Below are 25,087 nucleotides of genomic sequence, written 5' to 3'. Positions count from 1 at the left end.
ACCATTGACATATACATTTTGGGTACATTCCTGGGGGTAATTTTTTTGTCAATTTGCAGAAAAATATGAAATAAGTAGGAAAAAAGATAACAAAAGATACCCAAATAGATGCTATATAACACGTTTAAATAAGTGATGTAAGGGTATACAAAGTACTCACCAGAGATGGCGGAGATTGTAGGGGCTAGTCCTGTATAGAGAGGCTAGTAATGCTTGAGTGCCCGTGTGTGGGCACTGTACCAAGTCATCACGTACGCTGCCCAAACAACCGCGTTGTTTGAAATGTAAAAAAAAGTGAATTATGCATTTTAAATCAAATTACGTTCCCTATTTCGTTGGCGATGTTTGGAGTGAAACAATATAAATAGTAACGTAAATATAGGCTTTACTGTAATAAATTAATCCTAACCATGCGGTCCCCAGTGTAATTTTGTAAGAAAGCATATGCAGGTAAAATTACCCACAACCAACTGCCCGCATAACCATACCACAAAATAAAAATCGCACCGAATCCATAAAAAAATCTAAAGGCATTATGTTTTACTTGAAAGATTTGTGTAGAAATACATTTATGTCCCACATTACTGTACCCATGTTTAAACTGCAAATAGCCAAGCAATATACCTGGCCATGTACGCAAAACTTAGGAGCACATGTGAGGCTCCAAATCGAATCACCAGGCCATCCTTTCTACATGAGTTTCTTATAGCAGCTAGATTCAGTACATACACATCAAAGAAGGTCTAGACCAATCGGAATGGCACCCATCCATTGACAAAGATGTGGAACAAAACCCATTTTTGCATATTTTTCTCAAACCCCATAGTTTGCAATTTTATGTGCTAGTCATCTACACATCGGCTTACACTCAGTATAAATAAAAATAGATATATAAAAATGTGTTCTAAATGAATATGGATTTTAACAAAGTACGAACAACTGGTGGTGGTGGTGCATGCCTGTAATCCAGCACTGGAGACAAGGGTTGGTGGATTGCACAAATGTTGCAAAATTCCCTTCCTGTGAGCATCGAGGTAGCATACCCTAGCTTGTCAGAAGGTGGTACAGTAAAGTGCTAATATAATCTCTCCTGTATAGGATACATTGTTGCACCCTTACATGTGTGGATTTTATCCAGCTGATTTTATTTCCTCCCGCATGTATAAACTCATTCATTGACTGAAAACATTTTAAGATCTGAAGAGTCTTCGGCCGTTTTTTGGTGCCAGCTCACCACCTGGTTGCCTTCCAGCTTGTCTGGTTCTTCAGAAATTGTGAGATGCAATTTACATGTACAATAATATCTAAACGTAAACCATTATGAATCAGAAGGCATCATTTTTTACCATAATTGTGTAGTCCACGAATTTATCACAGATTAATTTAGCCGCTAGTCACGTACCGTGCCTGTCCTCAAATCCGCAAATATTTCATGAATTAATGGCATCACGTAGCTAATTCCTCACAATCCCCAGCACACCGCATCTCCGTGAACATATTTCTCCAGATTATAAATCTAACTTACCACTTTTGACAACTTTGACGCTGGCATTTGGTGTTGAAAAATTGGCAATTTGTACTTATAAACTTTATTTTTATGCATTTTAAACGACTTGCTTACATTTTTCTCCATCTTGCACTTATCTTTTTTGTATTGTTGATGTAGCTTACTGACCTGCCCCTACTGAACATCAGTGAAAAAGAGCTTCATAGCTCATTGTATTCCTCTAGGATAAATAGAACCTCCAGGGTGTGCCGTTGATTACAGGATCTGTGTTGTGATCCCCCAATATCACCACATTACTGGAGGACTGCTGTAGTTTTGAGCTTTGATATCTTTTCCATGATGAAGTTACCAAATTTTGTGCAAAACATGTGAAATTTAAGGTAATTAATATGGGCTTTCTTGAAAAATATTACTAACTGACTTTTTCTAAAGTTGAAATGATTGATAGTGTTGATTAAAAAGTTCTGCCTTTTCAGGAGAAATCACTTTGTGACCATCATACCATTCAAATGTTCACAAAGGCATAACATGATATTAAGTAGTATATTTATCCATTTGAGCCTATCTACCTAAATACTATCCACATTTGCTCATTATAATGATGTCTCATTTGCTCATTATAATTATGTCTGATGCTGTGCCGTCATGTCTCAATCGTACAATTGTTTGACATCAACTTTCAAAGGGTCTGTACTCTATATCTTTTGAGGCTTGCTTTTTATATGCTATTGGCGAATGCTGTTGCAGGCCACCTATGGTGCAATCTGCGGCCCGTAAGGGTGGTGAAGATGGTACTGTCATTGAAACAACCAACAATGCTACATCTTCTAGGTATGGTCTTGCAAAATCCAAGTAAAAATCTATTGTGTTGGTGAGAAAAATGTGGTGTGTGGAAATTGGTTTGCATTATAACCCTATCATTGTGTACCATGATATGGTTGCATTTTAAGGCTTGAATACAATTGACCGATAATCACTTTAACACATTTATAAATAACAAGCTCAGTATATTCGTAAATAACACTCTTAAAATGTAAACATAATAGATTATGGGTTGGGGAATGTCCCGTCTTCACAACACATAAAGATGCTAGACTGGAGGTAGATAAAGGCTGGAAACAGAACTTTATACCATAGGGCCTGATAAGAAGCCTGGGGTTTGGAAGACTCTACAGGGGAGGAGCGTGCCAGACACTGAGAACTCCCCCGAGACATTCTGTACTTGCTTTTCAAGAGGATTTGCTGCAGTCTCAAGCTGGAGTCGTTGGAGGAGTCCCTGGAGGATGAGCCTCTATTCTAGAGACAAGCCCTATAAGCACTCCTCACTTTCTTTTCTGGTGTCGTTCGTCTTCAGACCACGAGAAAATAGGCCAAGCCTTCCAAGTTGACGATTTTAAAACCTTTGCATTGATGCCATCCGTGGATGCAGCCATGGTGTCCAAGGTCTTAACTGGCCACCCCACCCTGCAGGATGAGAGATTACAGATCATTCCTGATCCTATTGAAGGCCTTTTGAGTGTCTACGCCCCAACACTTTACTCACCTCCAGAGATTTATGACCAGTTCTATGAAGATCTTCACAATATTATTCACAAAATTTCCAGCTCTGAGCACATGTTTCTGTTGGGAGACTTCAATGCAAGGGTTGGGGCTGACCACGACGCGTGGCCCACATGCCTTGGCTATCATGGCATCGGAAAGATGAATGCCAGTGGCCAAAGACTACTGGAGCTCTGCTCATACCACAATTTCTGTATCACAAACTAATTTTTTCTCAAAAAACCATGCAATAAAGTATCATGGAGACATCCAAGGTCTCTTAATTGGCACCAACTGGACCTCGTCATCACCCGACGAGCCCTCCTCAACGTAGTACTCATCACACGCAGCTACTGCAATGCAGTCTGTGACACCGATCACTCGCTGGTATCCAGCAATGTCAGACTACGCCCCAAAAAGATACACCACCTCAAACAAAAGTGCTACCTACTCATCAACTCTGCCAAGACCTCCCTCCCAGAACTCACTCAATTATTCCAACACAGCCTTGAGCAGTCCCTACACGACACATCCAAATGGAAGCGTTGAGACAAAGTGGGCGTATATCAGAGACGCCATCTTCTTCAATGCAGCCATCAATATCTTCGGCAAGCAGACAACGCAGAACACAGACTGGTTTGAGGAACACCTGGCTATATTGGAACCCATCCAAGCCAAGCGCATGGCGCTCCTGAAGTACAAGCAAGTTCCAAGTACAGGATCATTAAGGGCTGTGAAAGCTGCCCGCAGTGCAGCTCAAACAGCCGCCAGACGCTGCGCCAACAACTCCTGGCTGAACCTCGGCAGTAGGATCCAACTCGCCTCTGACACTGGTAATATCCGTGCCATGTATGAAGGAATCAAGACAGTTATTAGTCCAACCATCAGGAGGACTGCCCCCCTGAAATCCAGCACAGGGGCCATCATCCCTGATAAACAAAAGCAAATGGCCAGGTGGGTAGAACACTACTCCGTGCTCTACTCACGAGACCAAGGTGTGTCAGAAGTTGCCCTTGCTGCTGTAAAACCCCTACCAATGATACACGAACTGGACAATGTTCCAACCTTGAATGAACTTGACAATGCCATCAACTCACTAGCCAGCGGCAAGTCCCCGGGACAGAACGGCATCACACCTGAGGTACTGAAATGTGCGAAACCCGCCATCCTCACAAAACTCAATGAACTTATCTGCCAGTGCTGGGAAGAAGGAGCAGTGCCGCAAGACATGAGAGACTCTAACATCATCACCCTATATAAAAAGAAGGGTGACCGTGGGGACTGCAATAACTACCACGGCATCTCCCTGCTGACCATCGTGGGGAAAACCTTTGCCCGTGTGGTCCTCAGCAGGTTACAGATACTAGCTGAGAGGACGTATCCTGAAGCTCAGTGTGGCTTGAAGGTCCACAATTGACATGCTCTACTCCTTGCGTCAGCTGCAGGAGAAATGTCGAGAACAGAGAATACACCTGTACTTGGCATTCATTGATCTTACAAAAGCCTTTGACCTCATCAGTAGGGGAGGCCTCTTCAAACTCCTCAAAGTGATCGGCTGCCCACCGAAGCTGCTGGCAGTCATCTCCTCTTTCTATGACAATATGAAAGGAACAATACAGCGCAGCGGCACCACCTCAGAGGAATTTCCCATACTCAGCGGTGTAAAGCAGGGTTGCGTGCTTTCCCCAAAAGTATTTGCCATCTTTTTCTCACTTATGCTCACACATGCCTTTGGGACAGCAGAAGAGGGAGTCTTTCTCCATACAAGATCTGATGGCGAACTCTTCAACCTTGGCCGTCTCCGATCCAAAACCAAAGTCCGCAAAGGCCTTATCAGAGAACTCCTATTCGCTGATGATGCTGCGCTGACAGCTCACACAGACCAAGGTCTGCAGACACTCATCAACCACCTTGCCAATGCCTGCAACAACTTTGGCCTGACAATCAGTCTGAAAAAGACCAATGTCATGGGCCAGGATGTCAGAGACACCCCTTCCATAAACATTGGCAGCTACACCCTGGAAGCCGTTCAGGACTTCACCTACTTGGGTTCCACCATCACCTGCCATTGTTCCTTGTCACAGAGATTGACAAGCACATTGGGAAGATGTCTACATCTATGTTCAGGTTGACCAAAAGAGTGTGGGAGAACAAATCCCTAACGCTCAACACCAAAGGTGTACCGGGCCTGTGTCCTTAGCACCCTCCTCTATGGGTCTGAGTTCTGGGCAACATCCGCCCATCAAGAACATCGACTAAACACATTCCACCTCCGATGTCTCAGGCGCATCCTCGGTATCAGATGGCAAGTTCGCATTCCCAACGCCTCAGTCCTCAACTTGGCCAATATTCCCAGCATGTACTCTCTACTCGGTCATAGGCGCCTGAGATGGCTTGGACACGTGCCTCGCATACAGGATGGCAGAATACCCACGGATGTCTTGTACGGCGAGCTGGCATCAGGCACACGGGCCACTGGTCGCCCAGTCCTGCGCTTCAAAGATGTCTGTAAATGGGACATGAAGAGCTGCAAAACCCAACCCAAATGACTGGGAGAAAACAGGCCTCAGGAGAGGCGAGGAGAAAATACACTGCTTGGCAGACCGAGGGAGCGATGTAAAGAAAAAGCAGTAAATACCTCTGGAGCTGCCACCGCATTCACTTTCCTCTGGAGCTGCCACCGCATTCACTTGCAATTGCTCTGGCAAGGATTGCCACTCAAGGATTGACCTACTAAGTCATTCTAGGCGCTGCAAAACCTACAGCTGACCTCGTAAGGTGCAAAAGAATTGTCTCTTGATTTAGACACACAAGCCTATGATGATGATGACTTCGGACAAACAATTGGGTTCTGCGCTCTGTATGTTTTAGTTCTATTTACATATCTCAGCTGGTTGGCACACTTCACAGCAATGTTCGTGTATTAGTTCAGTTCAGCCGTCAACCGCTCTGATATTTTACTCCACAGTGCCTATTGCACATGGGCATTTGTGTGCTCGATCACACAAGGCTGATGGCTGTTTTGAGTTCTACCCTCTTTTGTGGTCTGCACTAGGCCGTTGCTATGTGCTAGCCCCCTTCTTTCACCCTCTCTCTTCATCCTTTCGTTCTTCAGAGAGATTGGTCTAGTTCTGTTTCGAACTCCCATTATATCAGCACAATCTGGCACTCATTGCTACCTCCGAAAGCTGTCTACATCATATCCGTTACCCTTAGGAATAATACTTACATGAAATGAGGACCAAGCTGTAGATGCCGACAATGACTGCCAAAAACTGTTTTTTCTAAGGTACACAAACTCATTGTTCTTTCTTTGTAATTTCCAGCATGCATCTCACCATCCTCCTTTGTACTTTTCAGCATTTTATTTGTCATTGGTCTTGTTTCTGAAGCATTTGTCATGTACACGATGAATGAAAATTAATGTATTATTTGCTTATTCATGCCCATGTGTGATTCGTTTAGCTTCAAAAAAATTCAAGGATCCGAGGAAGCTAGTGAGCAAGAGATACTGAAGATTTGTGAAGAGACAGAAAAGCCACAAGTAGAAACTTCTGATTCCCACGCTCAAGATCCAGTAACCCTGATTGCCCCCTCAGTTCCTAGCCCAACTGAAGGGCAATTTCCTCTGCCCAGATCCTGCCAGAATGAGCCCATCCGACAAAAAGAACAGACAACTGAACCAAATCCTCTGGATGAGCAAGAAGAAATGGAAGTTGACTCTTCAGCAGCTAGGAATGAGGCTGTAGACCCTGGATTGGGAAAGGTTGAATTGGAGAAGAGTGCAGCTGATAATGTGCATGTTGGTGAGAAAGCTGCAAGTGGAGTTGGTTTGGAGGAGGAAGCTGGCATGACGGAGCATGCTGCATTATTTGCTCAGACATCTTCCTGCACATCTGGGTTATCTGAGACAGCTGGTCAAACCAAGGAGACCCAGACAGAAAGCAGAGTGGGATTTAATGGTAAGAAGCAGTTTTTAATGGTAATTCAGATTTTTTTTACGTAACCCTTTCAGTGGAATCCTATGCCTACTGTTACATTTAATATGGTTAAAATTCTGTAAATATCACCTGTTGTAACGCTTTATGACATTTTTCTCATCTTGACAATTGTTAGATTTCGGTAAAATGTTGGTACAAATTTGGCAATGTCCCCATTAATACCAGTGGAAACTGCCATATGTTCTATTTATCAAGTTCCACTAATTGCCAATGAAAGGTTTTTCCAGTATTTAGTAAAACATCCTTGTGGTTGTATAGAATCGATATAGAATGTATCATAGAAATTAAATTTTCTAAGTATGTTGTCTCATACAATAAGCCACCCGGAGATTTTTACAAATAAGAGAATTCTCAAAGAAGATGTTGCATATTCTTGGTTCTTTCGGCAAAGTCACGTAGAAGGGAAATAATAAAATAATACAAATTAAACAATACAATTCTCACGACGTTTCGATTGCAACACAAGCTTCAACACCTGATGATGATTGCTTGTGTTGCAATCGAAACGTCGTGAGAATTTTTTTGTTTTATTTTATAATTTCCCTTCTACGTGACTTTACCGAAAGAACCAAGAATATGAATCTCTGCAGTCACGAAAGCTTTAATTCGAAAGATGTTGCATGTTAATTACTCCTAGACATTGGCATTATGATTTATAACTGCAGTTTGTAACAGCCAATTTTAAAGAGTTTACATAATTGAGAACATGCTGCAAATATTTTTCTGTTACTGGATTGCTCTTCTTGCCAAAGCATAATTGAATACAATAAAATACGCCAAAAATGTGATCAAGAAACAGCCATTGGCTTTTATAAAGTACTAGTTCATAAAGCCTCTCTTCGCCAGGCAAAATTATTCAATAACTATAATAATTAACCTGATATGATTTTTTTACAATTTAAATCTACGATCAGACACTAACAACTACTCAAAACATGTGTATTTTTCCGCAAAAAAAATCGTTGACTACTTGATTCAAATTATTATATTTAAAGACATATACATTGGAAACCGCTTGATTTCAAGATTCCATTCATGTTTAATTAGAAAGAGCAAACTTAATACTCTTTGAGGGGAAGCTCCTATCTTTGACCGTTTTCCAATTCAGATTTGAACATCATAAAATGCGTATTTTTTTCATTCAAAACCGCTTGAATCCAAAATATTAAAAAAGGATAGAACCCTGGTTCTCGATAGAATTTTATTTACTGTTTTACACTCTATGAACCTAAATATATATTTGGAACGGTTTATGAATGACACGCACAAACATGTTTATGGGGCACTTAAAATCGAGATTTGGGGGCCTTAAAATGAAAAATGTCGGATTTTCAGTTTTTCTTGTTGTTTATGTTCTAAAAGCTACATATGTACCACATTTTAGCTTTCTATCTTGTTGGGAAGTGCCCTAGAGGTTTTTGAGACATACAGATTAAGGTCTTTATACTGATAGATTCTTCATGTAGACGTGTGTATATGTTGTGTAATGAGTACACAAGGATATGCAATGATTAGGTGCTTGAATGTCATGGCCTCTCAAAGGGCCTACACATATATGCGGTGTATATGCACATATTTTATTTTAACGAGTAAAATAAAAGTTCAGTTTTAACATATATTTCACCTTAATTAGTTGTAATCTTGTTTATAAAGTTGATGTTTACAAACAATGCAAATGAATATGGCTGGTGTAACTTTGTGTGCAGTGGGAGTTGAGAGATGCCTGGGCTTGACAAAGCTACGGAACATTGCTGTGCAGACGAGGGAGGATGGAGAGAGCACAAGCCATGGCACAGAGGGGGAGGCCGATACAGTCTCTCTACACAGTCAGGTAACCCTCAAGAGCCTGATACAGTCTCCTTTCAGAGCCAGGAAACCCTCACTCGCTTGATACAGACTCCCTATACAGCCAGATCATCCTGACTAGGTTCTCAAAGTAAGGTCTTGGGCCAACTACAGCCGGTCCAGAATGCGGCTGCCAGGATGCTCGCACGAACCTCATCCCGTAAGCACATTATCCCTATAATAAAATATCTGCATTGGCTTACAATTCAATTTCAGGTACAATTTAAAGTATTGCTGCTAACATTCAATGCCTTAAATGGCCTTGCACCATTTACATGTTTAGTGACTGTGAATGTCACTGTGTGGTGCCGGCCTTGCGAGGCCACGGCAGATAATATGTTGTCATGTGCAGCCCGGTTACTGGGTGTAGTACTAGCCTTAGCGGGGCTTGGGTGAGCGCTGATTAGCGCAGAGGCACCACGTACAGTGTGCGGTGCGGGCTCCCAGTGAGGGAGCGAGAGGGAGTGTCAGCCAGCCAGGGTTACGTTGGGGCATGATACGCTGGTTGACCTGCCGACACGTGACCGGATGATATTGGAGGGAGGCCACCGGTGGACGGGGGCCGCTGGGTGGTCACGTGGTATAGAGGAGCTCTCGGGAGCCTTCGGGAAAGAGCTCGAGAGATCTAGAATGCGGGCGGGGCGAGGGGCGGAGCCAGCCCCAGCCCAGGCCGATATAACGGGGGCCCCGTGAGGGGCTCGGGGTTCTTGACTGTTGGTGAGTGAAGATCCACGTCGGGTTGAAGAAGCTTCTAGCCACGCAGTCCGGGACCCAGCTCATGGTCTGGACCGGGATAGCGAGACCGTGTCTAGTTCTGCCGTAGCGTGGTTAGATGGGCGTTCAACACCCGAGTGTAGGTTACGTTATGTTGTGTTGAGTTGATGTAATAAATAGTGTTGCTCCAAAGACAACGTCTGCGACTCAGTTGGGCTCACTACAATCGCATTAATGCGTGTGCAAATGTACATTATATAAGGAGCTTGGTGATTTTTTGCCACACACCATTATTGACAAACTTACTTAATATTTGTTGACTGTCTTTTCACCTGCTTCAAACTGCTTTAAACTTCTAATTTAACCTGTAGATTAATACTTAGCCTTTTTTGTCAGAGGCACTATCATCATTTACTGTACATTTTTCACTCTTTGTACATTTTTTAACTATCACCTAGCACTATTTTTCTCCCGAAAACAAAATCGTGGGCTTGGCAGACGGTGGCTGAACACATGACGGAGGGATTTTCAGTGGTACGCTGTGTGCGCACATACAATGTAATATACATTCAAGAATGTGTTTTCACTACGTTCATTCCGAGTTGAAATATAGTGCATATTTATCATGCAATTTTTTAAAAGAATACATTTGCGAAATATTAGATTTGTAAGAAATATGTTTCCTAATTAATCAGCAACGTATATGTGAAACAACTCATTTTACGGTAACTTGTAGTGGAGGATTACTGTACCATCTTTATGTTTACTGATGTTTTTTCTCTCTAGAATACCTTTGAGATCTTGTAGATTCAAAGCGTTACTTGAGAAAAACACTTTGGCTTTGAGAAAAGTGGAAAGGCTTTCACGTGCAGAAGGTTAAAGATATTTAGCTTGAGTTATCTAAATTTGTGCCTTAAAACATGTTTTGTATAGTTGCTAAATTTACATATTACGACTTGTATGCTTGACCAGTATACTCGTATGTGTGTTGTGTCTTATGGGGATACTGCATTATCGTACCAAAGCATTTAAATAAAATGAAGAGTTTAACTATTGTACATGTTTTACCTTTGTCAGTGTTCCCGATGCAGTTTATTACACACTTTTATTGAACTTACCTTGTCTTTATATTCTTTCAAATCTTTGACGCTTAATATCTTCGGATCTACGAAGCCTAAAGAGCTGACATTTTCTGCAAATCTCGCGTGACAATTCAAGATTTCATTTAAAAAAGTTCCTGTTCCCGCCGATCCTGGGCTTATTCGTTTTTTCCTCCATTTTAATATTTAATAGTCGAACATTCTGCCCCCGTATTTCAAATTACGAATGATCGCGCCTGGCTACTCAGGGAAACGTCTTGTCTAATCAGAGCTGCTGTTGTTCGGGAGCCTATGACCAATGAAAGGAGCGCTTATATCGCCACTCGTCATGGCGCCGGAGCGGCCGCTGTGGTTCCCTCTGCCTTAGCGGAGGAACAACAATTATAATAATAATTATTACCATTGCTATTGATGAAATAATTATATAGCTATAATAGTAATAAATAATCTAATTTGCTTTGTCACGCCCATTCCGACGCTCTGAGCGCAACATGGTTATGCACAAGTTAAGTGAGCAGGTAAAAACCGTGACCATGATTTAAAATAGCAGTTAAATAGTTAAAATAGTTTTCACGGTAAAAAAATAGGCAAAAAGCAAGTTTTTCAATGCATATACTTTTATTTGCACTCAAAAGTAGAAAATACATTATTTTCCCCCCAGAATTAATCACATTTGATGTGCTAAATAAAAGTGGGTGGCTTCCTTTCGAAATGTAGAATTTGCTTCATGCATGCCACCCACTTATTTTCTACTTTTGAATGCAAATAAAAGTGTGTGCATTGAAAAACTAGTTTTTTTACCAATTTTTTTTTGTCATGTCGTCTCCTGTATGTATTCTGTTGTGTCTTGTGCTAAATTTGTTGAAAGTGATGTGTGATTGGCATTTTAATGAGCACATTCCTGTTTGTACGCACGTGTGTGTGCTGGGCTGCCAGGAGGAAGACAGTTTGCCCTTACCAGCGCCAGCACCCGGGAGGCTGGTGCACAGGCACGTGCGCACAATTCGCGAGGTGAAAATCACTCGTGTCATCACTGACGTCTACTACGTCAATGGCAAGGAGGTGGAACGGAGGGTCACTGAGGTACGTCACTTTTAAATAGTGTCACACAGTACAGAAACATGCTGCGCGGAAATGTATTTGCAACATAAAGCAACTAGAATGTAGAGTTCAGTAACATTGAGGTACGTCATTCTTAAATAGTGTCACACAGTACAGAAACATGCTGTGCGGAAATGTATTTGCAACATAAAGCAACTAGAATGTAGAGTTCAGTAACATTTTTTCGAACGAAGAAATATGTATGCTATATTTAGGCAGGTATGATATTGGTGTGATTGGTTATCAATCTTTACAACCACAAACCTTTGAATGATTTTGATCCATGCAAAATGGTTGGTCCAATAAGAATTAGCTCTGTTATGTCCTGACATTACTGACTGACCTTTCTGAAAAGCGCAATAATTTGTGAAATGGTATCATGAATATGCAGCATGGATGCTGTAACAAAAATACCAATTGGGAAAATTACAACTGTACTATCAGATTTCACCTAAATAAGAATAGGGCCAACAATGGGTCTGGCCTTTTAGTATTGAGGAAATTCAATTATTGCAAAGGAGCAAGCAGATGCTTACAAGAAGGGCCGTGTCTTCCTTATTAGTGAGGTACTGTTATTGGATGGCATGTGTGAACCGATATCGCTTAAAAACATGGTTGGGCCTAAACCACTTTCCTGCCAAGTTCTGTGAAAAATCCACTGTTAGAACAATTCGTATAGTGTTTGATTGACAAACATGTTTTAAAATGAACATTTTAGGACCTGTTTTGATATTTAAATATTATACCAAAATTGAAACATGAGGCTTAGCTCACATTTCAATTGATAATCTGTATGCATAGCAGGAAGGGTTTTAATTTAAACCCAACATTTACAAATGCTGAAATTGTGATATTTGTTAAATTTGTGGCAGAAAATGTTAAAGTGGATATCAGTTTTACCATAATTAAATGACATTATTTGGTGTGGCAGTGGTGCACACGCACATAGTACAACACTCTTAACACATTAATCATTAAATAATGTCAGCTAATATATCCCTTCCTCTCACTCAGCTGCTAATATACACGCTTATGAAGAAGAAATTAGTGCCTAAATCTTGATCAAAACAAACAAATATTGTCAATCAATGAGAACATTTTACGTGCAAGTTGAAAAGATTGGAATGCATATTTTTAAGATTAATGGATGAAACCAAACATCTTATGCTCTAACAGCACAATGGAAGGCCATGCCAGATGGAGAGGTTTTTCTGTGACGCTTTTTTTACTTTATCTTGACCTGTGTGAATTAATTTTTGCCTAAACCGACATGCAACTGATGAGGATTCTCACTGACTTTTATAGGTGTTTTATCGTCTTACCATGTGGAAATGTGGGCTTTGTGATTGTGTTGGTTTTGATTGCAGGAAGCAGAAGCACCAATTGTGGAACGGCAAGAGTATGAGCAGAGCACAACATCGCCCTCCCGCACCGTGAGCTCGCTCACGTCCGGTGACCTGGCTGACGTCAGCTCATTGTCCACCAAGGTGTCCAACGGGACGGGCAGCCTGCAGAGGACGGGCAGCAGCACGTCTGGTGGGGGCCACTCGAGTGTCAGCCTCAACCGCTCCGGTAGTGGGGGTACATTAGCAGATCCACCCAGCACCAGCCTCCAGAGGTCAGGGAGTGATGGATCTGGTGGCCACAGCAGCGGGGGCTTCCACAAGCCATGCGCAGCAGCAGCTGTCAGTGGGCACAAGTCCACAGACAAGGGCCACCACACCTCCAAGAAGGACATGGAAAGGGAGAAAGATGTTTCCACAAACATCCGCGGCAGTGGTAGAGCTGTCTTTGAGGACAACGGGGGAAAGCTGAGCAGTAAAAGTACACTTCTTAAAGTGCAAGCTGGGCGTGGCTGTGAGGAGGTCTGGGGCGAGGGAGCACGAGTCGGATACTCCAGACAGACTCACAGCATGCCACGGACAACGCGGGGCAAAGGCAGGGGCCGTGGCCACCGTGCACCGAGGTATGTGTTATTACCATATCTGTGCTCTTATTCATTCTGCATACCCAGCATGTCACTGTTGTCTTATTCCATGCCATAAAATATTCGGTTTAGAAAATCAGGGAATTAATTACAGGGTCTATAATCACTCATCAGGTGTTGTCAGCGGTGGTCACTAAACACTGTAAAGAGAGGCCAGTTTAATTATTAATATGATGGTTGTAACTAATGGCACATGAAAGGCTGGTCACAGAGAAATGTGGCAAGAGCTGATTGGGTTGAGAAGGGATTTGTGGGTGATGCAGATAGCATTGTTGTTATAGTGTATAATTATATTATATATGCTACAGCTGGGCCTTATCATCAAGTAGCCAATTCAAGACGAATATTTAAGATACTTGCACATATAATGAGATCTACAAATAGCACAGTAGCACAATACGAGAAGTGCAATAGATTTGTGTTGCTTGGCAGTTACATAATATAATCTGAAATTTATTATGGGAAATAATTAAGCATTGTTGTTTCAGTACATGTTCACAAATGAACAAACGAATTGGACTATTAATGAATACAAATTTACTGCGGCAATACCAAGCACAATAATACCGTATGGTAACATGCTTTAACAATAATTTTGCCAAAAATTCACAAACTTGGTGTTCCATTAAGATCAATACGAAGTACAGTCGGTTCTGCTACATATACATTGGAACAATATGTAACCAGGCAAAAACAGCCTCATAATGGCAGCACCCTCATTAAAAAAACTGAACAACTGGTGAATATAATTAAAGCTTTTAAACTTAACCTGGATGATATTCTGGTTAGTTTTAATGTGATTTCTCTGTTCACCAAGGCCCCAATTACTGAGTCGATTAAGATATTAAATTATTTGGTTCATAATGGTTTACCTAAACACATCTCACAATTGGCTAAACTCAGCTTAAATAACACATTTTTTTTAGAGATAATATTTTTGTTACAAACAAAATGAAGGAGCATCAGTTGTGAGTTTTCCGGTGTCTCCTGTTGCTGCTAACCTACACGTGACATTTTTGAAAGCAAACGCGCGAGCTTCAAGCACACAACACATCTCATTGGTTTTGATATGTGAATCACACGCTTGTCTGGCCACATGGTAAAAATACACGTAATGAATTCCTAAATCACCTCAATTCATAAATCCCATCCATCCACTTTACCATAGGAGTAGAAGAGGCAAACACCCTCCCATTCCTGGATATTTTGCTTGGCCAAATGGAAAATTAACACGTCGTTCATTACAACAAAAATCCTCATGGATTGCTCTCCAACACCGTGTGCGAAATCAGTAATAAATCGACACGTTTGTTCACGTGACAACTTTATTGATTGGCTGTGTTGGGTAGAGGAGGGTTTATGATGCATTTTACTCACCCATTCCTCGTGAAAGCATACGTGTTAAATTTACTAAAGTGGATGCTTAGAAATCTTTACCCCTACTAGCAGACTCATGCCCCAGGTCACTTGCAAATGAGACTACCTTAATATCTTAACTTCTCACCAGGTTAAACAAAATAATATGAGATGTAAATACAAACCTATTTGAAATGTGTAGTATCTTGTTATCAATGTGTGCGTACATGTATTTGTGTTGCAGGAAGCGTTATCCTTGGCAGGGTCCACAAAGCGTTGCTCCAATTATGTTTTTGGAGCCAGATACCGAATGGGAAGAGATTGCAGGTGATGGAGATGCCGGGGATGAGGATGATTCGGATCCAATTGAGCCAGAGCCCACAGCAGAGTGGACACTAGTAGCAGACCGTGGTCCCCAAGCCAAGAACTTAAAGCGTGCGACTGAATGCAGCATCATACCAGCAGCCGCCCGGGGAAGCTCTGATGGAGACATGCAATCAGATGGGTAAACGTGAAACTGCACAGTCACTGAAATTTATTCAGTAGTCGCCCTATAGCTGTGGTAGTAAGAATATTTTAGAATGCAAGCAATTAATACATTAATTGGGTTTCAAATATGTAATTAAATACTTATTTTATTTACAAATGTTATCTTTTACTCTAAGGCTTTTGATGTGGGAATAATATGTAAAAAAACTAATTGTAATGTGGAATACCATATCTGTAATATCAGGTTTTCAAAAAAATTCCCCCACCCCTTTCTGATTGACACCTTAATTCTATGAACACATTTAGTGCATGCCAGTTTATTTCTAGCTTTGCTATATTTTTCCTCAATGCATTCTCGTTAGTCCTTGGCATCTGTTAGTTGTGCATATAAACCTCGATAATTAGGTATTTCATAATGATTTTCTTTTTGTGATTTAAACAATATTCAAAATTCTGAGCATAGTTTGATGAATAAAAATGTATTCTGAATATTGCGGTGAATGTAATGCATCTAGTGATTTCAGGAGTCACATGAACATTTCATATAGTTACAAGAAATGTAAACAATTTATTCTCATACAATTGTATAAATCCATTGTGAAACGAGTAATTGATTCTAATTGATGAATCAACGCATTGTTACATGTCTATTGGTAGATTTTGCCAACATATAAAAACTATCTAAGTAAGACAATGTAGCAGTTATATTGCTGTTTTCCTAAATTGCTTATGCATATTTATCTAGCTAACATTTTTTATCTACAAGGTACACTTCTAGTGCCTGGTTCATCTGTTTAAAAATGTATTTGCCAGTCATGTTTGACATCAACATGCCAATGACTGCATCACCAACAATGCAACAGATGGACAAGGTGATATGTTTGGTCTGTTTTGTCTTAGATGTGAATCTGGCCTTTGGTGTCCCACGATCTGGTTTTAGGTGTTTCACTTTGTCACTGACCTCTGGGTAGGCACCGGAGTGCCTGTTTTGATAACTTGCTGCCATCCATCTTGCACAGAATGCCCACTTATCCCAATGCATGTGTCTCAGCTACATTAAAACATGCTCACAAAGCCAGACTGCAAACTTTGCAATCAAAAAGTTTTACCTTTTCTAAAGCATCCTTGATTCTAGTTACCGGCTGAAATAACCGCTGGTAACCAACTAGTAGCAAAACAATGATATGATTGTAATGAAGACTAAGCATAAGCTAAACATATGCGTTTGTGGTTTACTCTGGGAAGTCTTGACCAACTTCCAGAATTACCTGTAATTACTAACAATATTGGGAAGTATTGATTGTTGTATCCACTGGGCAATGGATACATCTGTGTTTGATTCCCAGTCACATCAACATTAGTGATATATGAACGAGTCCTTCACTAACCCACACTGACCAGTGTGGTGAAGTATAATCAAATTTTTTATTTAAAACTTTCGTGAGTGAGGAATTCATATTCTTTGGTTCTTTCGGTAAAGTCACATAGATAGAAAACAAAATATATAGGCTTTCAATAGGTTGACAAACAATTGTTAAATATTTTTTTTATACTAACAATATACCTTGCTGAACTATTTATCCATCTGCTGAGCTGGGAGGATTTTTCTTTGACAAACTCTCTACTGGGCAATATTGGTGTGATAAAGAAATGCTTCTAATTGGAGTGCTGCTTTGCTTATTCGCAGTGGAGTCATCCCGGGCCCAGAGTGGCTAACCGCCGACTCCGGCGGCCCCTGTACAAGTCGAGCTGCATTGGCTGCTGCCGGGCCCTTTCGTCGCTCTTCCCTGCAACGCTCAGCCTCGCCGCTCATGCATCTTCAGGCAGAGGTGAGACCTCAATGTTTGAAATGTCTTTGTTTGCTTTGTCACACCGAGAATGTTTTCATTTATATTTTATGTAACTTAAAAGGATTGCCACATTTATTTGAGAGTAATCTGGGTTACAGATATACAGGAGCAAGAGCAGACTGATCAGTGAGCCCCTGTATTTCAATTCGAACTCGACTTCTCATGTGAAAGCTGTCTAGAGTCACAGTGTGAAAACGAACTGGAGTAACAGTGTGTAGTGAGTCCTAGGAATAGCAGTCTAACTCTGCTTACCTTGCAACCATTATCCAGTGTGACAGGGAGCAGGGAATCCCAGGAATATAAATACAAAGCAGTCTATTACTTGGTTACATTTTAGGCATCACGATAGACCACAGGCTGGGAATATCAGGTTGTCAGGGGCCCTTAGCCACTTCTTGCTTTGGTGGTCCTCAGTCGTGCGTGCGAGTGAGTGACAATGCGACTCACCTTTGACATCAATCGTCAGCTTTGGGAAATGTGACCCTGACATCTGGCTCAGCTCGGAAGTTGACCCTATGTGCGGTTGACAACACGACTTGCCTATGAAGTCAATCATCATATTCGGCATGTTTGATCCTGGTGCCTGACTAGTTTGGCATTGACCCCTATGTGCTGGTGACAAAGTGATTCACCTTGGCAGAGTCCATTCGTCTCTGCTTTTATGCCTCTATAACCTGCACCAGTGTGGAGGTTTTTCTTTATTGGGTGCAATTGTGAACAACAGCCATCTAATCTAGTACATGTAATACATCTAATCGGCATAATCATTGGTTCACTGCAGCTCAAAGACTTACTCCTACAAGACGTTTGGTGAAGTTAGGAGATGTCCATGTGCTCAGAATTTGAAAGCCTGAAATCCGGAATCGGTGATCTCGCCGACAATGTGTTTAGGGAGGCGGATCCACGCCCATGGTGCACCCAGAGACTGCGTGAGCTGTGCCCTGGCACCCTGGGCCTGTTCTGTTATCGCTGTCCCCTGGCAACGCACCGTTGGACAGCAATGCTGCCATGTTTTTACCATGTCTCTAGAGTTAAACTAATCTTATTGGCTAGTTTATTTCAACTATATAATTGTTTTAAACGAGGTACACCTTTTATATGCTTTAACAACAGACTGTTTTGCATAAACAAAATGTTTTAAGATGTATTAATTCAAATTCTTGGTTATTTCGGTAAAGTCACGTAGAAGGGAAACAATAAAATAATAAAAATATAAAACAATAAAATTCTTACGACTTTACCGTAAGAACCAAGAATATGAATCCCTGCAGTCACCAAAGCTTTAAATCAAAATGTATTAATTCAATTTAAATATCGATAGTTAAGATAAATATCTGCAATGCAATTGTGAGTGTGCTTTACTAAAAGACATGTAATTCCGCAGCAAGATGTGCCGGTGGTTACGATAGCCGGGGAGGGCAGCAACAGCGGCAGCAGCAGCAGCCTGGTGGGACTGCGCGTCGTGGCCAAGTGGAGCTCTAACGAGTACTTCTACTCGGGGCGGGTGGTGGGCGAGCGCGAGGCCGGGCGGTGCCGTGTGCGCTTCGACGACGGCTACGAGTGCGACGTGGCGGGCCGTGACGTCCTGCTGTGTGACCCTATCCCACTGCACACGCAGGTCACGGCGCTCTCCCATGACGAGTACTTCTCCGCAGGTCAGGAAGGGCCCAAACACGACATGCTACACCTTGGTCTTCAGAGCTATAATCGTACACACTCGACTTTGTATTCTGAGGACTGAGTCATCAGATTTATAGTTTTATATATTGTTTCATAGTTATGTAGTTATTCACTGTGCTACTGTTGTATTTACAGATATCTCATGTTGAATGTTTCCACACCAAAAGTCAAATTTTGGCACCAAATTAGGATTATTTGGCCAAGAAGTTCTCCAGAATAACCCCACTGAGTTGCCTAAAAGTTCCCTAGTTAGCTGCTTTACATGTCCTTCGTTGCCTCATTGATATTCAGGAGATCTGTTCTGAGTCTGAAGCCCGTATTCATTCTGTCCTCGCTGGGTATAATTGACACTGGTTTGCATTACCCATATCTGAATTACATGTTATTATTTGGTTGATGTATAACAGTTAAACTCATTTTATTTCAGGTGGTAACCTGGAGCTTGAACTCGGGTCTTGGAGAGATTTACCGAGGGAAGCAATTTTTTTGAGGCAGATAAACCATGATAATTGGTTCTTTACCCTTCTATCTGGCAACAAAACTGACACCTTTTTGCAAGGAGTCATGTTTGCATAGACCGCAATACCTGCAGTCATAATACAAACAAAAGAACATAACTCTGATACATAACTCTCATGACTCCTTGCAAAAAGGTGTCAGTTTTGTTGCCAGATAGAAGGGTAAAGAACCAATTATCATATTTTTACTGGCAAATGAGGTCCCCATAGTGCAGATAAACCAATGCAGCATATGCAGTGTCCATCACCATCTTTTCTGCGTACCCAAATATCCACAGAAGCACCAGATCACGAGTTATTTAGGTGGTATATTGTCCCTTAAGGATGTTTAGATATAAGGACTGGTGCAGAAATAACTATCGTGTGACTGCAATATCATGGCAACAGGAACGTTTCTGTGCTGTGGTGGTGAGTCCTGTGTTCATTCGCTGTAAACTGCATCCTGCACTTCATGGAAGTGGTCCCCATAATTAAAATAATAAAATATGAACACTCGTCACATCACCCAAAATCAAGTGACTTCATTAAACATAGGAGCTCTTCAGCTTATGTCACCCATATGTCTCCAAAGGAGATATGCAGAATGTGATAAAATCGCCCGAAAGTTTGCAATATACAAAATCAGTAAAGCCCTCACACTGTCGAGGTTGGGCAGTGCACTTTTAAGCCAGTGACTTGCAAAATAGTGATGTGTCATTATGTGTATGGGACACGTAGCTTAATACATTATTAGCAGTACAGCCAACTCATTCCTGAATTCTATCTGGTGGGGTTAATTATCACCCCCTTGTATACATGACATTTCTCTGGAGACTTTGCTTTACTCTCAAAAGAAAAGTACTACTAATATAATAGTTTAATATACACGATTGGAAGGTTAAACGATAGTTTTGGAGACTAAGGTTTTCTTGGGCAATATAAAACAATTCAAGCAAGTACAATGTATACATTTTAACGTTCAAAAATAATACCAGCACTATCATACGAGATACATTGGTGTAGATTTTTATTGAAGTAATTACTGCTAACCAAAACAATACAAAAATGTAAGTGGATACAACAACCGTGCGTATCAGTTTCATCTGAGACTATACTTTCAGCTTTACCCTGCGTAAAATGTTGCTCATGCATTGCCCCTTGTCCTGCATACCCCAATTGTGCACAGGGTACATCAAGGGGCACCGGAGGGAGGAGGACGAGCTGTACTATTGTGTGGAGAAAGACGGGCAGCGCAAGTGGTACCGGCGTGTGGCTGTCATCCTGTCCAGCGAGCAGGGCGACCAGCTCAGAGCACAATACAGCCTGGACCCGCTGTGCCCACCCACTCCACACAAGCGCATGGCAGATGTCAGCCTCGGTACACTGGCCTAATGCGTCATTTGTAACTAATGATAAAAAGAGCTGCCAAATAACAGGCGAGTCCGGAAGGGATCATTCCAAGACTTCCAAGGTTTAGCAATACACATTGAGATATTTTAGTTATTATACTGAACAAACATTGCAATAGTGGTGTGTGTAGTGTATAGTAGGGTACCTGAGGATATCCAGCAAGGGAGAAGGTCATAAGACGTTATGGTAGATGGAACTAAATTTGTTGAAAGTTAAAAGGTACCAATATATCCTGAGCGATAACATATCCACATGTTTAGTTGAGGTCAGAGCTTCTTAGATTAGTCAAGATCACCAAACAGCACTGATCAGTGGGGTGAAAATATGGGGAAGTCTTCCTCCAGCAGTGGATTATAGCAATGCTGTGAATTCCTTTGGTTATTATTGCACATGGGTTAGGATATGTAATGCAATTAAGTTCATGGCAAAAAAAGCGCTTAGCAATGTGCTAATAGAGATGGAAGTGATTGGAGTGGGGTGTCATTTGAAAATGTAAGGGGATACGGATTATAGAGGTGGAATACATGTGGCATGAAATATCCTGCGACAGTGGATGTTCTCAAAATAGTAATACAATTGATAATAATCGTCGATTCATAGATTAATATTAAGTTGTATGCTAATGATGCATGCATTGTTTGTGTAAACATCTATAACATGTAAAATTAATTTGTATTTGATAAGTAATCAATATTTTTTGGTATTTTATAGTTTCACAACCAGTAATGCCAGCTATATTTACCACATTGTAAGAGAAAGTTAATTGTTAAAGAAAGTTTATTATTTAATGAAATTGTGTCCCTGAATATTGACAATACATCAAATCAGCAGGGAAATAGATTTCTATTCTTCTAGAATGTTTGTTGAGGTGTGTGTTTTTGGTTGAGCATAGTTTTTGTGATTTGGAAAAGGAACTTGGAGATTATTTTTCCAGTGGAAGGTAAGGAGATCAAGCAGTTTTTCAAAAATGGTGATTTATTTAGAAATTTCACTTTAAGATGTGAAAGGAAAGATTCATAGTGATGTTCTCCAGTATTGCTGTTAACCTGTAGAATATTTTCCTCGTCTGAACAGATTGTGATAAACCTATGCAAGAACCAGACATGGCATATCTTCAATATTATAAAAGCATGCTCATTTGAGGCAATTAAATTAACCAATGTAAATTTTCCAGGCTTAAATAATACAAATATTTATTAATTAAGGGTTGCCAATATTTGTCCTCATGTACATAAGTGAATCTGGGAAATAGGGTTATCAGGCACAAATATGGCATTTTACTAATTGCAACCACTGGGAATATGCATATACTGTTGCATAGCAATGTTAGTGCTCAAAGGTTGACATACTGTAAAATTTATGCTGGAATGCTTATGTTCAGATAACCTTGTGGAGGGCAAGAGGCAACGACGGCTTGGAACAGCAGCAGAAGGTCGGTCTCCGACCACACAAGCTGCACGGCAACCCCAAAGTCCCCGGGTCGTGCCCTCCACTGGCAAGCGAAGGCTGCAGCTCACCGACCAGGGATCATCTGATGTCGGGTCGCCAGCTAAGCGAGGCCGCAAATCCACCAGTGCCAAGCGTAAGTCGAGCAACAATGATAAGGTTGATTTATTTTATGTATGTTGAACTTCTTTCACACCGTACGTAGCCAACCGTGTTAATCGGAGGTGCGGGGAAAGGACGACAATTTTAACACATAAAGCAGTTCTAAAGAAATGAATTTTCAATCTAGATTTAAAAGTGCAAAGCTTAAGTAGCTTCCGAATATCGGAAGGAAGAGCTCTTCAGATAGCCACAGAAACACATTTGAAAGCGCGCGATGCAGTGACTGTCTTTGTTTGATGGCCAGTCGAAAGCCGCTACGAGGATGACCGGAGTTCACGTGATGGTTTCTGCTCCTTGATGTGATTAGCAAGGTATTGTGGTTAATTTGTGGCATACACTTTATATGTAATCAGTGCAGCCTTATAACATTCATTCAGTCACCGGAAGCCAATGCAGCTCAGCTAGGACTGGACGGACATGGTCTAATCTTGCAGTAACTGTCACGACACATGCCAGATAATTTTGTACACGCTGCAGCTTGGTAATGCTTTTTCTAGATGTCCCGTAGAGTAGTGAGTTGCAATAATCGAGCCTTGTCAATACTATCCTACACGCCTCCATGTTCGCTGTCACTACTCAATAGTGGCCGAATTTGTCGAAGAGCCCTGATATGAAAATTCCAGGACCTGACTATTTTTTTCAGGTGATGATCAAACTACGTATTCTGGTCGAGTCGATGCCGAGGCTCTTCAGATGAATAGAAAACTGAATGTTGGAGTCTGCAGCTCGCAACACCTGATTCTCCCACATTTTTTTTCGACTGACCCTGAGTGCCAACCAGCAGAACCTCCGGTTTTCCTGGATTAAGCAGCATTTAGTTTCATGCAAACCACACGTGCACCCCTCGCGTACACCGCTGGGGTGCAATCTTCTAGGTTACTGAGGCTCTCCATATCTTACTTTAGCAAGGTAAAAAAACCACAGACTATATCATTGTGAACAACTTTAGCAGAAATGTGATTGTGGACATATATAAGCATGATCAGTTTATGCATTGCAGAAATGTAAGAGATGCGTCCCTGGGATATGCTACTCAACTCGAAATGACTTCAAGCAAACTCTAATTTCCCATAAACATGATTCAAATCAGTGGTTGAGTTTGTAGCAGACATTACTAAAAGAAAATGCGTGACTAAATGTCATGAAATGTAAAAAAAGATTATAATTTGACGTACATTTTCACTCATAAATTCAAATGATTAGATAATGCTTAGCAGAGATGGTTTAAGAACTTGCTGATCGAGGCCTCTTTGGGTGAGCAATGGTGGAATTATGCAAAGGAGTAGGATAAACTGCCTCTTCATCTGACGAGGAAGCTGGAGGCACAGGAATATTCACCAGAGGAAGCTGGCTCTATCCTGGGCTTTTCTCCAGACCTGGCTTGATTGTAGAGCTTTTATAAAATCTGTCCAAAAACAGCTGGACAGCATTTTTCTTATACTGGTACAGCTTTTTATAGCAGTGAATGCCAGTTAATATTCGTGGTGGTGGTGGTATCATTACATCGGTCTCTTCCTAAGCTCGTTGTTCCAGCTCCATTACATCCTCATTTGACAGGTCCTCACCATGGGACTAAAGCAATTCCACCACGTCCAACTCCTCCACATTGTCGAGTCCAGCTATTTTGCAATGTAATACATTCCTGGAACGTATATGTGAAACAACGCATATTGTGGAGAGATCTAGAAGGTGGGCGGGGCGAGGGGCGGAGCCAGCCCCAGCCCACGCCGATATGACGGGGCCCTGTGAGGGGTTCGAGGTTCTTCGGGTTGTTGGTGAAGAAGATCCACGTCGGGTTGAAGAAGCCTCTAGCCACGTGGTCTGGGACCCAGCTCGTGGTCCGGACCGGGATAGCGAGACCGTGTTTAGTTTTGACGTAGCGTGGTTACATGGCCGCTCAACACCGAAGTGTAGGTTACGTTATGTTGTGTTGAGTTGATGTAATAAATAGTGTTGCTCCCAAGACAACGTCTGCGACTCAGTTGGACTCACTACACACATTCTGAATTGTGGAGATTGTAACTTTTCTTTTAATTAAAATGCCATTTCAGACTCATCATCAGGAGGCTCCAGCCCATGTAAGAGCATTGGCGGGCGCTCGCCCACGCACAGCCTCACGGAGGAACGGCCAGGGCCACAGGCGTGCCTCAGCTCTGAGCTCTTTTGCGGCTACAGCTTCGTGTTGACAGTGTCCACCCCTGCAGATCGGGTGTACTGCCGACCACCCCGCTTCTCCACTGATGAGAGCTCGGGCACGGAGGAAGGTAAGCTGGACAGCTTTGCACAAGCTGGTTACCGCTGTGGTGATATGGCTTCGCGTTCGCAGCTTGTTGCAGAGTTTCACTGCCCGAATCCAGTAACCTCCCTGATTAATACTGTGAGTTTATTAATCATAATACGATT

At 41.7% G+C, this 25,087-nt stretch overlaps 1 protein-coding gene across 4 annotated transcripts in view; it reads left to right on the top strand.

The window, feature by feature from the left end:
* Positions 1 to 25,087, top strand: part of TP53BP1 (tumor protein p53 binding protein 1) — a 63,870-nt gene that overhangs the window by 26,845 nt on the left and 11,938 nt on the right. For 3 of the 4 annotated variants that reach the window (XM_061557938.1, XM_061557939.1, XM_061557937.1), the window contains 11 exons: positions 2,255 to 2,338; positions 6,512 to 7,008; positions 8,754 to 8,878; positions 11,643 to 11,789; positions 13,175 to 13,773; positions 15,395 to 15,655; positions 17,327 to 17,468; positions 18,874 to 19,144; positions 20,853 to 21,044; positions 22,458 to 22,658; positions 24,736 to 24,948. In XM_061557938.1, coding sequence (XP_061413922.1) covers positions 2,255 to 2,338; positions 6,512 to 7,008; positions 8,754 to 8,878; positions 11,643 to 11,789; positions 13,175 to 13,773; positions 15,395 to 15,655; positions 17,327 to 17,468; positions 18,874 to 19,144; positions 20,853 to 21,044; positions 22,458 to 22,658; positions 24,736 to 24,948 — 2,732 coding nt within the window. Of the gene's footprint in view, positions 1 to 2,254; positions 2,339 to 6,511; positions 7,009 to 8,753; positions 8,879 to 11,642; positions 11,790 to 13,174; positions 13,774 to 15,394; positions 15,656 to 17,326; positions 17,469 to 18,873; positions 19,145 to 20,852; positions 21,103 to 22,457; positions 22,659 to 24,735; positions 24,949 to 25,087 lie in introns of those variants that run through there. The other variant, XM_061557940.1, reaches the window with a different exon arrangement.

Source organism: Lethenteron reissneri, chromosome 24 (assembly GCF_015708825.2).
Source record: "Lethenteron reissneri isolate LAM-NWPU_2019-01 chromosome 24, ASM1570882v1, whole genome shotgun sequence".
Classification (NCBI taxonomy): Eukaryota; Metazoa; Chordata; class Hyperoartia; order Petromyzontiformes; family Petromyzontidae; genus Lethenteron; species Lethenteron reissneri.
This window is presented reverse-complemented; position numbering and strand designations above follow the sequence as displayed.